The 19,775-nt window shown below is 35.5% G+C and overlaps 1 protein-coding gene across 1 annotated transcript in view; it reads left to right on the forward strand.

Moving 5' to 3' along the window:
• The window catches only part of slc4a11 (solute carrier family 4 member 11), a 157,003-nt gene that overhangs the window by 66,722 nt on the left and 70,506 nt on the right, over positions 1-19,775 (forward strand). The window contains 2 exon segments of the mRNA XM_056470817.1: positions 3,605-3,637; positions 11,182-11,263. Coding sequence (XP_056326792.1) covers positions 3,605-3,637; positions 11,182-11,263 — 115 coding nt within the window.

Here is a 19,775-nt window from a genome sequence, read left to right on the forward strand (position 1 = left end):
AACAGCATTAACCCACATAGAAATAAAATACTGTTATATTTTATAGTAAATACTGTTTTTTAACCATATTATAGTAAAGCATATTGTACTATCTATATACTATTTACAACAGTTGATGAATGAATGCTACAGCACTATAATGAACTGGTAATCTATGATATAACTATAATGAACTGATAATCTATGATAAATACATGTAGTATACATTAGTTTGTATTACAGTAAGCTATGGTTTATTGTAGTATAATATATCCTATACTTATAGAAAACCACACTATTGGGAATTGGGTTAAGATTTCTATAGTTATTTTAGTACCACATCAATTACAAAATTACCATAACAGATTAATTCAATGACTCTACTATAATACGTTTCAAAAACATTATAGTATTTACTATAAATTACTATAGTATTTTTTGATATGTGAAGAACCAAAACAATGCTATGAAAAAGTCTATATACTGTATGTATGAAACAAAAAGAAATTATAGTGCAATTCACATTATAGATTTATTATGAACATCAGGCCTAAATTAATTACTTGGAGCAAACTGAAACTACACACATGGCTTCACATGACTTCATCATTCAGCACCGGTAATGATATGTGCACATTGCACATTCTGAGTGCTTGATGCTAATTGGACTGTAGATTTCACTTTGGAATATAAGTCACAGCATGTTTCAGATGATTAAAGGGATAGTTCACGTAAAAATGACAATTCTGTCATCATTTACTCACCCTTCACTTGTTCAAATGCTATTTGAGGTTCTTTTCTTCTGTTGAACATAAAAGAAGATGTGTTGAAGAATGCTGGTAGCTGGCTCCTGTTGACTTCCATAGTGATATTCTAAGTTGGGTATAACGCGTTCCACAGTAACGCCTAACTGTTTTCTAATTTAACAAATTACATTTTAAATTTGTGTAGTTTGATTACAGTTACTAAAGTCAATGTAACTGCGTACTTACATTACAATATAGTCCTTAGAAGAAAAAAAATGCTTATTTTAAATCACGTTTTCTGCTGCAATGTCAATTAATAAGCATGCGCTTTTAAATTGCTGGAGAATGCGACAAGAGTGGCTGCTTCTTCAAGTGGAATTACAGACATTACTTTGATTTCATTGAGCATTAAAACAAAAATATTTCTGTGAAAATCAGTCTATGTCCAGTCTCTAAACAACTTTCGGCTGCTTTGAACATGACCTGCAACTAGTTGCAACATAGGCTCATTCTGAAAACGTAGTCTTATATACTTTTCTGGAGACCGCAAATTATGTAGCCAGAGGTACGTAGGGCTGCATTTCATTTTTTTAAACGAACGATACAGGGTAGTATGGCGGCATTCATTTTCGTGCTGACGCTTACCTCAGTGTGGACGACTTTCCCGCTTTAACCAGTTTGTCCCATTAGCTCGTCATGTACGTCAGCGGACTTGAAACGCAGAGAGGAGATGACCACGACGATGAGGTCTGAGTCCGGTGAAGAACGGTTCTAGAAAGCAGGTAAGAGAAAAAAAGAAGCCAAAAAATAAAATAAACAAGTAAATAACAGGGAGATTGTGTTAAACTCTGAAACAAGGTAAAAATCAGACGAGGGCTTTTCTTTTTCTTGATTGCCTTTGAAAATTGTTAGTTGGGTTTTGGAAAGTGGCTGGGCGGGTCAATCGATAAAATTGGTTAGGTTTAGGGTGGGAGGTGGGTGGGTCAGTTGATTGGTCAGTCAGTCAGTCAAACAGTCAGTCAAACAGTCAGTCAACAGCGGCCTCTGGTGGGTTTACGTGAACAGCAGGCGCGAATGGCACTCGCGAGAGAAATTTTAGATCTCAAAAAGTGTACCTCTTGTGGATACAGCGGCCTCTTGTGGATTCGCGAAAACAAAAACTGCAAAAATATGTACTTCCTGGGACGTATATCGCGGCCTCCAGAAATGTATATAGATGTAGGTTTTCAGAATGGGTTGACTAGTTCAAGCACCTGAACAGAAAGCATTCTATGACAATACTTGTCACCAAGACGTACACCGTTGACCAAAACCACAGTGCTCCAACTCAGACTAAACAGACTAAATTGGGTTTTTGTGCCGATCGGGAGTGAATGTATCTCCTGAATGTGAAGAAAAGCGTAGCTGCTTATGGGGCCGTTCACATATCGATTTTTGCATGCGCAAGTTTGTTATTTCCAATGGAGCGCATTTTGCACATGCTAGTAATCTGATTACTTTTTACATGGAGTAATTAATAATGTAATCAGATTACAATTTTCCAGTAGTGATCATAATTTGTAATCTATTACTTTTTTAAAGTAACTTACCCAACACTGGTAATATTTTCCTACTATGGAAGTGTATAGCATCAACCAGCATTCTTCAAAATATCCTCTTTTTACATTCAACAAAAGAAAGATGGCCTTGTACCACACGAGGCAGAATCAGTTATGATGTAATTATTATGTAATTTTCATTTTTGTGTGAACTATCCCCTTAATAAAACATGACTCATATTCCTGAACTTGTATTGTAGGTTAAATGTCATTAATTGAGGATCATTGTCCATCACCACTTGACACTCCTGATGATTCAACCTGTACTCACTCACAAATTCACCTAGAAAGGAATAAATAAATAAAATTTACTACAATAAATGAAATATTCATGACCACAACATATAGAATCCCACAGCATGTAAATCCCCTCAGGCTGCACAAATGTGTCATTTCCCTCAGAGATTTCGTCAAGCTGACAAGCACGCTTTTTCTGGATCGTATTGATCGTTTCCGGCTCACCAGTAATCTCTGTGTTCTTATCATCGTTGCCAAATTCCCACTGAATACACACAGAATATCATTCGGTATCCTGGGCACCAATTAAGCCCAGTCCCTGACTTTACTGTACCACAACAGCCGTCCAACCCAACACTGCACCTAATCTGCACCCGGACACTATCGGACTGCGTGATTGGCGAGATGTGAATTATCGTTAGTTGATTTTCAGTTTTTTTTTTTAAGTCCAGAGATGATACATTCCCCCTTGTCTCTGTTGCTAGGATACATAGCTCACATGTGAGCGAGAATCACATTAATGATATGAGCCTGGGAACATGCAAATGAACCCATGTGTGATTGGATTATGAAATGTGAATGTCATGAATATGATAATGTATTTTCAGAATCCATGAATGAGATCTAATTGTGAGTGCATTGATTGTGCGCGCACATTGTGGGTGGTCAACACACATGCGATCGCACACACAACACAAACTTTAGCAGTCTGTGGATCAAATTATAAGGAAATGGGAATAAAGATCTCATTCAGGCACATGGAACGATGGGGAAAAATCATATTTCATCAGAGTAAAGAGACCTGAGCATCTGCCTGACAACCCAGCCCCAATTAGTGCGAGAGGGAGGATTTGGTGCGTCTGTGTGGGTGGATGGTGGGCTTCTGAATTTGTGTCTCACTCTTTCTGCTTGCTTTTAGGGTTCACAACATGTGTTTCTCTGCTCAGCCCAACTGTAACTCTTTCCTCTCCAAGCTGAACTCTGTTTCTGTGTGTTTGTCTCTGTCTGTGTGTGTGCGTGTGTGTCTTCGCTTCTCTCGCACAGACAGGTCGGCGAATTTCATTTTCTATGACAACGGTAAGAGCGATATGATCAGATGTGTGGGATATTACCCACAATTCATGTGTGTTTCTCCCTGATGTTTCCACTGGATGTGATTGACATGTACCATTAGTCTGACAGACACGCGAGTGTCTGTTTTCTTATTCCGATCCATCAATTTGCTGCATTTTCCAGTTGATGCAGTGACACAATCCAATTTGGAATCGGTATCCACACATTTGAAATGACAAGATTTGGCGTTGTTTTTTTTTTTTTTTTTAAAGAGTCGTTGCTGAATACCGAGGGCCCCCCCAACCCATCTCTCTCTCTGTGGTGGAGCTTTAGATTGGGCTGTATCATCTCCTCTCTCTCCCTCTCATTCCCGCCTCATTGCCGCTCGGCTGATTGGCTGTGCATGGATTCCGCTGTTGTGATTGAAAAAAGTCCACTGTCATTCTGATGTCTTTTTCTGCTTAATATTTATCTAGCATACACACATACACACACGCGCACGCACACACCACACGAGCGAACAGACTTTTTAATATCTCAAGGAAAAGTCTTTAGTGTGTGTGTGAATAAAAGCATCTCATTCCATCCTGATGTCCAGGCCTCTGGCTGTTATCAGAAAGGGTTAGGTGGGGTTGGCCTAGAATAGATGATTGCCTGAATGTTAATGCATGTATTTTTGGACTGGGTATACAGTTGAAAGCATTATATGCTAGTATTTTATAAAATAAATATCTTTTTTGATATTTTTACAACTATAATATAATATAGTTGTAAAAACACCAAAAAGATTATATTATATTATATTATATTATATTATATTATATTATATTATATTATATTATATTATATTATATTATATTATATTATATTATTTTTACGAGTTGTGTTTTCTGTTTTTATTTTAATTATAGTTATTAATTTTGTGTTTTAGTAATGAATTTTTTAAATTTAATTACATTTGTTATGTCTATATAGTTTTAGTATTAGTTTTTTTAGTACACCAAATACTAACTGAAAACTAACAATGTTGCGTTGGTGACTAGCTAAATTCAAATTAGTTTAGTTTTAGATATATGATTTTATTTCAAGAAACAAGTAACCTTTTTGGTAATATTTATAATTAGACACTATAAATAATTTATTAAGCATTAGCAAATTGTGGATTCTTTATTTGTTAAGCGTTAACTCTACATTAATAGATGTTAGTAAGCAGTTTATGAATACATTTACAATTGCTGTATTCTGATCTTTAAAAAAAAACACCAACTATTCATAAATAACTTAAGCAATACTTAATTTATTCATTCATTCATTTATTTTCCTTCGGCTTAGTCTCTATTTCAGAGGCCGTCACAGCGGAATGAACCACCAACTATTCCAACATATGTTTTATGCAGCGGATGCCCTTCCAGCCGCAACCCAGTATTGGGAAACACCCATACACACTCATTCACACACACACACACTCATACACTATGGCCAATCAAGTTTATTCAATTCACTTATATCGCATGTCTTTGGACTGTGAGGGAAACCAGAGCACATAACCCACACGAACATGGAGAGAACTTGCAAACTCCACAAAGAAATGTCAAATGACTCAGCCGGGACTCAAACCAGCAACCTTCTTGCTGTGAGGCGACCGACATGGGCTCGTTCTGAAAACATAGCCCAATATACATTTCAGGAGATTGCAAATTATATATGAGCTACGTATGGCTGCATTTCATCTTTTAAATGAATGCTACAGGGCGATATGACACTGTTCCTTTTCTCGCTTACCAGCTGACCACTTACATTCGTATTGATGGCTTTTCCACTGTTACCAGTTTGTCCGATAGCTCGACATGTACGTCGACAGACTTGTCACGCAGAGCGGAGTTGACCATAACAAAAGGGTTTGAGTGTGGTGAAAAACGGTTCCAGAAAGCAAGTGACAAACAGAAGCTTAAAAAATATGATAAAGAAGTAAAAACAGGGTGAGAATGCGGTAAAAAAATCAGGGGGCTTTTCTTTTTCTGAATTGCTTTTTAAAACACTGCGGTTGGGTTTAGGTAAGGGGGTGGGAGGGTTGATCAGTCAGTTGGTCAGTCAGTAAGTCAGTCAGTCGACAGCGGCCTCTCATGGATTTACGTGAGAACAGCAGACACGAATGTCACTGGCGAGAGAAATTTGAGATATCCAAAATCATACACAGCGGCCTCTGGTGAATTCGTGAACTGCAAAAAAAAAACATAGCTCCTGGGACATATTTGCTCTCTCCAGAAATGTACAGTATATAGGGGTATGTAATCAGAATGATCGGGGGTTGGAGGCGACAGTGCTAACCACTAAGCCACCGTGTCGCTTATACTTAATTTAGTAATGAAAAATGAATCATTAACTAAGTATGAAAACACAATCATTAAACACATTATTCATGTGCTTATATGTCAAGAATGCAGCATTTGTAGCTGTATTTATAAGCTTTTATAAACTGCTTAATGTAACATTTATAAACTGCTCACTAACCTATTAGTCTATTAATCTATTAATGTAAAGTTAATGCATAACATATAAGTAATCAACTATTTACTAATGCTTAAAAGATTCATAGTGTGTAGTTATTATAAAGTGTTACTACATTTTTAGTTAATATTAACGATAGTTTAAACTGACAGTTTGAAGTGAACTGAATATGAATCGAAATATGTTATCGCTCTCATAGCCATACGTTGTGACGATGAGTATATGTGAAATTGGTCCCCTGGCATGTACTAACCAAAAATACATCACAACATTTGTTTGTTTGTTTATATGAACAATAAAATATCTAATATTTTCAAAAGATTCAACATCCTGTAAAAATCTAGTGTTTCTAAAGATTTACCTCAGCACACATGCCTTAATGGCCTTGCACAACATGCATCATTGTACTGTACAATTGCTTTTCAAAAGTACTGTGGAAAGAGAGGTCTGGCTCTTCCCTCACAAACGCACCAAGCACACAATTATCTCAGCTGTTTGTCCTGCCGATTCAACAGGCTTCATATTGCCATGTATTGCTCCATTGATACGTTTCACTCTCTTTTGCCCTCCTTTTCATTCTTTCCCTCTTCCTGTCTGTTTCTCGATGGTGCTGAGTGTGTTGTCATGGTGATATCCATCTGTCCACGGTGTGAGTGTGTGATGTCTTATTGATGAGACAGTGTGACTGTGTGCCAGAGACATCCATCCTGCCTGCTAAACAGTGCACACACACACACACACACACACACACACACATATTGTTTTTGGTGGTCATGCTGAACAACTCACACCTGTCACCTCTGTCGGACAGAGGACACACACACATGCTTTCACACTGCTTGTTGCTTAAGGCAAGGCATGGCAGATGAATGGTAAAAAAAGTAACAAATAGTTATCACTACTTCCCTGGTTTGATGGTTACATTATATTCTGTCTGAAATAAAAATCTACAATGTTTATTTTGCTAGCACACATTATTATTCTTTAGGTAAACAATTAATCAGTGCCAGTAAACTCACTCAATAAAAAAATGTTTGTTTTGGTAATCTTTAATCAAAATCGGACCGTTTACTTCCATGTTTGGAGTGGCGGCCCTTCTCTGTTGATGTCAGTTTGACGGCTTCAGCCACAATATTCTTAACCGCGCCCCTCTTACTGTTAGATTGCTATTAGGTCATGATATGCAAAATGAAAGCCCCGTCCCCTACTCAATATTCAATTTCAGTGGGGTATTGACTGGTCAGCCAGCCTCAGGACTTCCGCTTAATTGTCATCCCATACAAAATCGCTGCGTTTTCTTTTCTTTAAAAAACAGCGATCTTCACTGCCTGGCTGAGATACAATATAACGTGGGCATCAGACTAAACAAGAAACACTGCATTAAACTATATTTTTCCGCACCATGTCTTTAAAATATGGAAATGTACTTTTGCCTCAGTATTTTCAGTGGATTTTCTGCGCTGGTCTGCGGCTAATGACGGCGCCTGCGTTTAAACATTTTTTCGCCTCTTCTAACACTTTAACAACCAAATGGTTGCTGAAGTCTATTTAACTGATTACATTTGAATTACATTACAACATCACTGCTGTAAAAGGAACCGTATGAAATTGAAAACAGTCACATAAAGCTCTCACCGGAAGTTCATCATTGGCTGAAAAACACTAGCTGTGCATAAAGCCCACTGTAAGTGCATCAACATACTGAAATAAAAATGTTTTTAGTAATTATTTTCTTAAATGTTTATGTTTGAATGTTTCTAGCACCAAAATTTGAAATAAATTCTTGTTTCACTTGGTAATAACTACTCAGAAAATAACACAAACAGAATTTTCATAATTGATAGACTAAAAAAAGGGTTTTAATCTGTGGCGTGTGAACTTGGGGCGTACACTGGAGTAATTATTGACTATGGAGGATTATTTACAATTACACGTTTTGGGAATCCTTCACGGATTAGCCTGTTGTACTCTCAGAAACAGGCTCAGCCATCACACTATCCAGCTTTAAATGTATGTGGTAATGTAAATGTTTAAATGATAGTCACATCCATATCACCCTGCAGCTCAAGACCACGGAAGCTAAGCAGGGGTGAGCCTGGTCAGTACCTGGATGGGAGTCCACATGGAAAAACTAGGTTGCTTGTGGAAAGTGGTGTTAGTGAGGCCAGCAGGGGGCGCTCAACCTGTGGTCTGTCTTGAGTCCTAATGCCCCATTAAAGTGAAGACCACACTATATTGTCAGTCACCGTCTTTCGGATGAGACGTTAAACCGAGGTCCTGACTCACTGTGGTCCATGGCACTTCTCCTAAAGAGTGAGTGTAACCCCGGTGTCCTGCCTAAATTCCCTCCATCGACCCTTAATCATCATGGCCTCTCTATTATGCCCATCCACCAACTGCCCATCTATAGCTGGTGTGTGGTGAGTGCACTGGCGCCGTTGTCCTGTGGCTGCCATCGCATCATCCAAGTGGATGCTACACACTGGTGGTGGAGTCGGGAGACCCCCCTTATGATTGTGAAGCGCTTTAGGAGTATGGCCAAACACAATATATGCGCTATATAAATACACATAGACCCTTTTCACATTTCCGAGTTTCTCAGTAGCGGAAGGCTTCGTGGTTGGTCAAACTTGGAATCGGAGAATTGGAGAGTACAACAAATATTTTTTTTACAATCCTATTTGCTGAAATGATAAAAGAAACGATGGTGTTGTCAAGACTTTCAGAAAAAGGAAAAAAAATTGTGTGAGACTAACAGATGAGAGAATAACGTCAAATGACACTGCGTTAGAAAATGCCTTGCATAAGCTGTAATTCGTTTTTTGTAATTTGACGCAAAGATGACATAATACATTCATAAATACATATAAATGTTCATAAGTTTTAAAAAATATTTCAAACTTTCAAGGATTTTAAATTAGGATGATCGTTAAATGTGTCATAACAGTCTTGCGAAAAGGGTCCATTGCTTACTTACTACTTAATTGAAGAATGGCTAAATGTTTTTAGTAATTGTTTTCTAAAATGTTATGTTTAAATTTGAGGCATTGTTTAATTAAATATGCAAATTAGCATATTTCTAGCAGGAAAAATCTAAATTAAGTATTGTTTCACTCAGTAATATCTACCAAGAAAATAAGGCAAACAGGGAATTTTCGCAATTGATAGATTACAAAAGGGGTTTTAACCTGTGGAGCGTGAACCTGGGGCATACACTGGAGTAATTATCAAAATGGAGGATTATTTACAATAAGACATTTTGGGAATCCTTCACGGATTGGCATGTTGTACTCTCAGAAACAAGCTCAGCCATTACACTATCCATGTTTAAATGTATGTGGTAATGTAAATGTTGAAATGATAGTCACAACCATATCGCCCTGCAGCACAAGACCGGTTACTCACTGAAGCTAAGCAGGGCTGAGCCTGGTTAGTATGTGGATGGGAAACCACATGGGAAAACAAGATTGCTGTTGGAATTGGTGTTAATGATGCCAGCAGGGGGCACTCAGTCTGCGGTTTGAGTCCTCATGCCCCAGTATAGTGAAGGGGACACTGTATTGTCAGACAGCACTTTCGGATGAGACAATAAACCAAGGTTTTGACTCTGTGTGGTCCTTAAAAATCCCACTTTTCATAAAGAGTAGGGGTGTAACCCCAGTGTCCTGGCTAAATTCCCTCCATCAGCCCTTACCCATCATGTTCTCACAACCATCCCCATCAACCGAATTGGCTCAATCACTGTCTCTCCACTCTGTCTCCTATAGATGGTGTATGGTAAGCACACTGGCGCCGTTGTCCTGTCGCTGCCGTCAAATCATCCAAGTGTATGCTGCACACTGGTGGTGGAGTGGGGACACCCCCTCTCATTATTGTGAAGCGCTTCATACACAATTCATGCGCTATATAAATACACATAGAGCCTTTACACATTTGCGGATTTTCAGTAGCGGAAGGCGTCATGGTTGGGTAAACCTATAGCACAGTGAATCAGAGAACAACTTTTTTTTTCTATTTGCTGAAATAATAAAAGAAAATCTCCACAATGGTGTTATAAAGACCTTCAGAAAAAGGAATAAAAAATTGTGTGAAACTGACGACGGCAGCCAGAGAAGAGAATAATGTAAAATTTACTGTACTGCACCATAGATGCTTCATTAGAAACACCTTGCATAAGCGTTTATGATGTAATAGATGATATATTACATACATCAATGCGTATAAATCTTCATACGTTTTTAAAAAAATCTAAATACTAAAAACTTTCAAGGATTTAAAGTTATGATGATTGTTTAATGCGTCATAACAGGCTTGTTAAAAGAGTCCACTTACTTACTACTTGCATATAATGTAGGCAAATTATAAATGAACATGAATCTGTCAAGTTTAGTGTATGTAACAGCTGCTGAAGTGGAGATTTATGGCTCAGTGCACAACAAAAAAAAATCATTTTGAAGAAAAAGAAAAGATGGTTATCAAAGAAACATTTTTTCTTTCTATTAGACTGAAAAAAAAAAATCTAAAAAGCTCAAAATCTCAAAGTTGACAGGTGCAGAAGAAAGAAATGTGTTTTTGCCTGCAGTGTCTTGCCTTAATATGCTGGACAGCTCACACCTACACGAGCCGAAGGACACATATACAAACATACACACACACATACTCCAGAGATTGATTACTCTGAATTAAACATTTGGTGGTGTTCTTGGAAAGGTCTTCATTGTCACTCACGCTGGCTGCAGTGATATGTATTGTCCTCTGGTGAGCCTCTGCTTCTGTTTTATCTTGATATTCATTAGCCTTTTCGTGGAGATATGCAGACTTTGATTTAATTATTAGTCGCTCCATCATTTCGCATCCTTGTGTTTGAGTGTTTTTTTGTCACCGTGTTCAGTAAAAGTCAGTTAACTTAATCTTGGTGTTATACTACTGTACTTTTGAAGTGGCATTCAGATTGTAGTTGACTTGAATTGGTTGTTTCGTTTGTGTTTTCATGCATGGTCACCTGTTGTGTGTAGTGATCGCTCTGTCACGACTAACCCTTTTGCCTTGCCCCCTCACAGTGCATCTATTGTCAGAGACGCTGCAATGTGTGACGGCCACAGCCACAGGGATCCAGTACCAGCAGTCCTGGCTTTGCATCCTGTAAGTGTCCTTCCATACAAGTGTACTTATATGCAGTGCTGAGCCTTGAGAGTTTCTAGAGCAGGGGTGTCTGAAGAAATGTTAAAAATTGGGTTGAGATTTTAACTCATTGTGTATTTGATGAACAAAGTTAAAAAAAATAACTACGGTTTAAACCTTTATCGGAGGAGGAAAAATATATGGTAACTTCATTGACAGTCATTACAATATAATTTATTTATTTTTTTAAATTAAGCACTCTGGTAAAAACTTCAGGGGTTTTTCCAATGGGTATTTAATGAGTGCACTATAAAGCGTAAAATGTTTGGTGTCAGTAATATTTATTTTATAATTATTTTTGAAATAAATTAATATATTTACTTTATAAGGATGAATAGAAATCAACAAAAGTGATCATTTAAAATTCATTTAAAGATATAAAGATAATTTAAAGACATTTAAACAAAGCAAATATATTCAAAATGTTTGTTGTTGTTGTTTGTTTGTTTGTTGTCACCTATTATGATTGCAACAGACTCATTGTGAAAACGTACCCTTGTATACATTTCTGGAGAGCGCGAATTATGTAGCCAGAGCTACGTATGGCTGTATTTTGTCTTTATAACAAATGCTACGAGGCGGTATGACGTTGCCGACAGCTGTTGTTTCTTTTCGCGCAACCAGCTGACACTTACCTCCTTGTGTACAGCTTTTCGATTATTACCAGTTTGCCCAGTAGCTCGCCATGTACGTTGGCAGACTTGAGACGCGACGACAGGGTTCGAGTCTGGTGAAGAACGATTCCAGAAATTAGGTAAAACAAAAAAAAAGGCAAAACATAAAATAAAACATAAACTAAATCATGAAAGTTTGAAAGTCTTGTAATAACCCCTAGTGGAAATCCAGGGTTTTTCCAAAAAGTGATTCAACGAGTGCCCTATAAAGGGTTAAATTAATTCAATACGTCTAGTTGATTCATGCAAATATTACTAAAGGTTTTTTGTTCATAATAAAAAAAAAAAGTTAAGTCAATTGCACAAATGGTGCGATTTACTCTATTGGTGCAGTTCAGTTAAAATGGGTGTAAACACTGCTACGGAACCCTGGTGTTTACCAAACAAGTTGTACACGAAAAAGATGTTTCTATCAGTTGCCCTAGTTTTAACTGACAAATCTGTATACAGTTGTTAAAACTATTAATTTGATTAAATACCCCTCTGTGCTGCCACAAAGGGTATATTCTGTTTTGCAACAGACAAAATAAATAAAGGAAATCTAGAACTAGGTGTCAAGTATAACTTCAGCAGGTAGCCAGAAAGATGAGAGATGTTTTGAATGATTGTAGCTAGGGAACTCTATCCATGAAAAAGACCAAGTAAATAGACTTTTCTGAGGTCAGTGGCCAGCCCACATGTACAAAGTGCTCAGAAGAAGTAGCTGTGTCAAAAGTACAACTTCAGATGATACTACTAGACACCTCAATACAGAAGAGGTGGAGGACTGTAAAAAAAAACTGTGAGGGTGAGTCATTTCAAAAGAGGCTTTCAGAAAATACCAGTTTGTTATTATCACTATTGAAATTCCTTGCCAGCAATGAAGAGTCCTCAAACAATGAATCATCAATTAAAATTTGGAATTTTTAATTACAATGTGCTGCTAAAGCATTGCCAACTGTTTATAACAAGTTAGTTGAGATGTCAGGCAGGCATGGTTCATTTGAAACTAGACATATACTTTAGATATGCATTGAACCATGTTCCCAATTCTGATATATGGCAATTACATATGTGACATATAAGTTCATTTTTGAATTTGAGTATTTCTTTTCAGTCATTAGAATTACAAATATGTGCAAAAATATTCAGACATATTAACTTTATTTTGATATATTTTATACATGTGTTGTATATGAATGAACATATATAAGTATATCTACTGCAATTGAACAAAGTTTGAAAAAATATATGTAAATGGACATTTATGCTATATTTTAAAATATTTTTGCATATATGATATATTTTATATACATGAAATCGAAGTATGAACTTGCATGCATATGTAATTTGCAAATATATGTCTATATATCAGATATCTATGTGGGTATTTTTTAATACTCTTTCTGACCTTGACTTTTATTTTGACCTAAATATGCTAAATGTTTACTCCAAAAAATGTATAAGCTGGCCACTTACATCCCTAAAGTGTGAATTAGACTTCTGCATCAAATGATTGGCATAACCCGCATCGTATTCATTCCACATAGCTGATACTTCTGTGAACTCTGTTTGTGTTGCTTAAATAAAAACACTACTGAAACACTAGCTTTCATTGGGGGTTCTTTGTTTTTTTAGATTTGTATGTCCTCTGATGAAACGCTGTTAGATCAGTTTGATCATGTGCTGTATAATAATGTGCCTGAGGCTGATGAGGAGGCGGATGGCCTTGGGGAAGAAGTCGCTATAATGGCAAGAGGTTTTTATGTTCTTGTACTTGCATGTCTGGCTGATTAAAGACAGGTTAGAGGGTCATGCCCAGGATGTGATACACAGAAACACAGAAACGCCAACCGACCCAGCCGAGGCTCGAACCAGCAACCTTCTTGCTGTTCTTACAGCACTACCTACTGCGCCACTGCGTCACCATTATAAAACATACTAATTATATTTAGTAGAATATGTCCTAAAATGTAATGTATTCCTGTGATGGCAAAGCTGAATTTTCGGCATCATTAATCCAGTCTTCAGTGTCACGTTATCCTTCAGAAATCATTCTAATATGCTGATTTGCTGTGAATATTTGCTGTTAATTTACTCGCCTCAGGAAATTAAAGATGTAGATAATTTTTTTTCCTACAGTAGAGCATTAAAGACAATTATTAACTGAATATGTGGTGATTTTTGATAAAAATCAAGTCAATGGCTACTGTCAAAAAACATACACAGGGAAAACTTGAGAAAAACATAGATAAAAAAGATATACATATTACCATACATATCATTTATTGTAAATACTCAGATTAATGCTGTCCATCCCATACTCACACCTAATTTTAACTGATTTGGATTGTAATGTAATAACCCATACCTTTTCTATTTGGAAAAATAATTATTGTGAAAGCTCTATATACATAAATTGAAGTGAGCTGTAGCAAAAACAATCATTCCGTGCACAAAACTGAATATTACTTATACAATTTACAATTTAGGGTTGGCACTGTCGCCTTACAGCAAGAAGGTCGCTGGTTCAAGTCCCGGCTAGGCCAGTTGGCATTTCTGTGTGGAGTTTGGATGTTCTGCGCGTGTTCACGTGGGTTTTCTCCGGGTGCTCTGGTTTCCCCCAAAGTCCTAAGACATGCAGTGTAAGGGAATTCGATGTACCAATTTGGCTGTAGTGTGTAGGCCCTATTATACACCCGGCACAAGACATGTTTCAAAGACGTGTTGATATTTTCAGACCAACGCAACCCTAATTGTCCCGTTTTCCACCACACTGTTTAAAAAGCAAATCCATTTGCACCACTTTGTGGACTTATGGGTGTTTCGGACTAGAAAAGAGGTGTGTTAAGGCGCATTGTTAGCGCGTTGCTATTTTGAGGAAATAAAATAAACTGTTCAATAGACCAGCTGAAAGTCCAGATAGTCCAGCGTAGAGCGCGTTAGTTGTGCGCCTCGCTTACGCATTGCTTAAAACACGCAGGATGTGCAGCAATACGCAAATATTTTTACAATTGAAAAAGAATTAAAGGATTAATTTTTTTTTTTAAATATTACTTTCTACATAAATAAAAAAACTACTGCCTTCATGCCTTCTTCATCTCGGGGGACTTTTTATATTCATGACAATTTGCTTTGGTATAACGTCATTATTAGTAGTAGTAGTATTTATTATATGCATATTTATATTTGTTTTATTAAAAACAAGCTCAAATTTGTCCACCTGTCAGGTTTTGAGCATAGCATGTGTATTTGGATATAACTCAGTTGTTTGATCACACTTCGTTATTATGGTTTATTTATTCGTTTGCTGGAAATTAGAACTGAATTTAGAAATAGTTTTGAAACAAATCTTTGTGCTTAACAAACAAAATTAATTATGTAGGCTAATCGATGTATGTACGTACACGTTTCCTTATCCACGAAAGAGAGAAAGTGAAAGTAAAGGCCGAATGGAGGCGGCTCATTCTCGCACCGCAGATGGTCTGTTTAACTGTTTTCTTGCTAGTGAAGTGTTCAGTTTTTCCACTTACAATGTCCGCCATGTAAATAGCAAATGCGCCATGGCGCGATGCAACTGACTCTTAAAGGGAATGGAAGATGAGACTCTGATTGGTTTATTCTCAAAACACACCCATAACTCATTAAAACAATAAGCTCAACCCTGTTAGACCATGCGCCACGGCGCAGAGCTTATTTTTACTTCCTTAAAATAGCAAAAGTGGATTCAGGCTTCAGGCTTTGTGCCCAGATCGTTAAAATAGTGCCCTATAAGTGTGTGTGTGTGTGTGTGTGTGAATGAGTGAGTGTATGGATGTTTATATATATATATATATATATATATATATATATATATATATATATATATATATATATATACACAAATATACATATATACATATATACAAACACCCCCTGAATTATTAACCCCCCTGTTTATTTCTTTCCCCAATTTCTGTTTCACGGAGAGAAGAACACATTTCTAAACATAATAGTTTTAATAACCCATTTCGGTAACATTTTATAATAACTAAACACTACAGGTATGAACCATTTATTAAGCATTAGCAAATAGTGAATTCCTTATCTGTTAAGCATTAATTCTACATTTATAGATGTTAGTAAGCAGTTTATAACTGCAGCTACAAATGCTGTATTCTTGATTTACAACCACATTTATAATGTGCTTAATAATTGTATTTTCATACTTTGTTAATGATTTATTTTTCATTACTAAATTAAGTATTGCATTATTTACAAACCAGTTATTTAAGCATAGTTAGTTGCTTTTTGAGATCATTCAGAATGAGTTAATAAATGATTAATAAACTATTAAAATTAATAAAATTTATAATTCTTATTATTCAGGCATATATTAATAGTTAATTTGATTGTTAATAAATGCTTTGTTAACTCAACTTCATCCAGTTTTGTGACCTAATCTAAAGTGAGGACTGTTCATGGTTTATAAATCCCTTATAAATGACAATTAAAAGCTCAGTTGAATTCTAAAGAGGAAAAAAAACTTAAACTACTATATTAGTTTGTTTCCATTTGAAGATACACAAATTAAACAGTATTGAATAATAAAAAAAATAATCTTTGCAACCTTATCTAAAAAATAAAATTACTGTATAATTTAAACATTGCATCTTATTATATTGTTAATTTATATTATAGTCGTTGTTTTATCTGATTTTATGTTGTATTTTGACACTGTTATTTACCATTGTTTAAACTTTATAGTAATTTTACTTTTTAGATAAGATTGCAAAGATCATTGTTCATTTGATACTGAGCCTTTAATCGTCATTTATACGGGATTTATATAGCATAAATAGTCCTCACTTTAGATTAGGTCACAAAACTGCATGAAGTTGAGTTAATAAAGCATTTATTAACATACATAACCATTACTATATGCCTGAATAATCAGATATATAAATGTTTGAAAAATTTGAAAAGTTCACTAATCATTTACTAACTCATTCTGAATTATCTTAAAAACCTCCAACTTCTCTTAAATACAAATGGTTTGTAAATAATGCAATACTTCATTTAGTAATGAAAAATCAACCAGTCACAAAGAATGAAAGTACAATTATTAAGCACATTATAATTGTGGTTATAAGTCAAGAATACAGCATTTGTAGCTGCAGTTATAAACTGATTACTAACATTTATTAATGTGGAGTTAATGCTTAATAAATAATGAATTCTCTAGATGTTAATGCTTAATGAATGATTCATAGTGTGTAGTTATTATAAAGTGTTACCCTCATTTCTAATAACTGATTTATTTTATCTTTGCCATAATGACAGTAAATAATACTTGACTAGATATTTTTGAAAACACTTCTAAACAGCTTAAAATGACATTTAAAAACTTAACTAGGTTAACTAGGTTAACTAGGGTAATTAGGCAAGTTATTGTATAATGATGGTTTGTTCTGTTGACTTTAAAATATAGCTTAAAGGGACTCATAATTCTGACCTTAAAATTAATTTTGCTTTTGTTCTAGCAGAAATAAAACAAATAAGGCTTTCTCCAGAAGAAACAATTCTGACATACTGTGAAAATTTCCTCGCTCTATTAAACATCATTTGGGAAATACTTAAATACTTAAGTTTGCTAAAATTTAGCAGTTTATATTTTTTGTTGTTGTAATATTTTGCATACATTTAAATGGATTATTTTTTTATTTCTAAATATGTTTGCCGACTAAAATAATATTTTAATTTTAATAAATATGTCAGTGTAATAAATCTGTTTTGTTCAAATTCACCAAATATATTACCTGTGTACACTGACAAATTGATAAAAATATATTCATTTACAAATGGGGTGTACTTATTAACGCTTAACACTGTATAAATAACTATATTTAAACTTTGCTTCCAAAAATACACAGCACATTTCATTTAAAAGTGTACTGAGAAAAAGACTGATTAAATTGTAGATAAGTCAGCCATACAACCTTTTAATTTTACTTTAGCCCATAATATACTCTAGCCTGTATCACTGGTTTGCCACCAATACAAATTTTTCCATATTGAAGACTGCTAAATATAATTTATTATGTAAACAAGGATTTGTACAGTATGTCTCCTATGTTCATTTTTATTTGTTTTTACTGAACAAGATCATACTGACCCTAATTTTTAAAAGCAGGTATAGCTAATATTTGTTTTTACTAGATTGCTTGTGTGTAATCATTAATTAGCTTATGATTTATTTTAGTTTGCATATTTAGAATGCTGCATTTATAACTAGAGAACAAATTATGTGTATGTGTGTAATTCTGAAAATCAAGATAATGTAGAAGACTCATTAATAGAGCTCAGCTAGTAATGGTTCTGCGATCGCTGAATATTTACCGACCATCTACATCTCAAGCAAGTTATGCAACAAAACAGCTTCGTTTATTATAATGAGAGTGTTTGCAGGAGTTGAGATCTCATCGTGCAGACAGAAAGCTCACTGTGGGCTAAAACAGCAGTGTGAAAGTGAGCAGTGGACCCTCCGCTGCCACACTTACAGTGCTGACAGTGATTTATAATGGGAGCATGGTGTTTTGTCGCATCACACAGCCAGCAGTCTAGATTGGGTGTCATTCCACACTTCTCTCACACTTAGATATACAGTTGAAGTCAAAATTATTAGCCCCCCCTTTGAATCTTTTTTCTTCTTTAAATATTTCTCAAATGATGTTAAAAGAGCAAGGGAAAAAAAGGAAATTTTCATAGTATGTCTAATAATGTTTTTTCTTCTTGAGAAAGTCTTATTTGTTTTATTTTGGCTAGAATAAAAGCAGTTTTTAATTTTTTAACAGCATTTTTTAGGCAAAAATTATATTAAATAATTAAATAATTAAATAATACTAATAAGTAAAACAATAGATAATTTAAATATAATTTGACCACTCCTATAAAGGTTCATACCATTATATGGTTCATACTGCTGAGCATGCAGTCTATGGCTGCAGAAAAATATTCATTAATGGCCCGTTTCCACTGAGTGGTACACTTTTCACAAAAGTGAAAAAAAAACAAAAAACTTTTATGGCGGTTTCCACTGTCAAAAGGTACCTAAAAGCAAACAGTACCACTTTTTGGGTACCCTTTGCAAAGGGTATCTAGCACAACAAAAAGATACCAAAAGGTGGAGCTAAACGAGCAATTGGACGTTACGTCACTCGCTCCTGCAACAAGCCGGGAGAATGAAAACAAAGAAACTGCCATTTTTAAAAACATAGCTGAGACATTACACCGTAACAATATATACATTTAATAACAAGCCTTGGTCGACCTGAACTTAAACAAACCTTGTTGTCGTCTTGATGAACAGCCACAAAGCCAAGAAGAACAAAATCTGCCTTGTTCTGTTTTTGTTTTACGAGGCTGTCTAAAAGTGCAAGCGGTTTCTCTTTCTTCTGAGAGCTCGTCGCGCGCCTATATTTGAAATGACAAACTTCTGGAGCTGATGATAATATTGTGTGTCTGAATATTGAAGTGCTTCTGACATCCGAGCCTTTCAGAAACGGACAAACGTGAGAGCGAATCGCGAAAAAACAAAGCAGAAGCCGGAAAAAACAAAAGAGCAAATTATTTTTTCAGCAACCTAAAACATGAACAAACTGCCATGTTTAACTATTATCTTCATCGTTTGGACTATTATGAACTATTTGTAATTGGTAACATATCAGAGACTGTAAGGGGCTGTATGTGTTCATATATGTTGCATTTATAACGTTAATTGTACAGCTTTACTTTGACATTTCCTTGAGCGAGAATGACGTCGACTGAAACTTTCTGTCATA

Source organism: Danio aesculapii, chromosome 13 (genome assembly GCF_903798145.1).
Source record: "Danio aesculapii chromosome 13, fDanAes4.1, whole genome shotgun sequence".
NCBI lineage: Eukaryota > Metazoa > Chordata > Actinopteri > Cypriniformes > Danionidae > Danio > Danio aesculapii.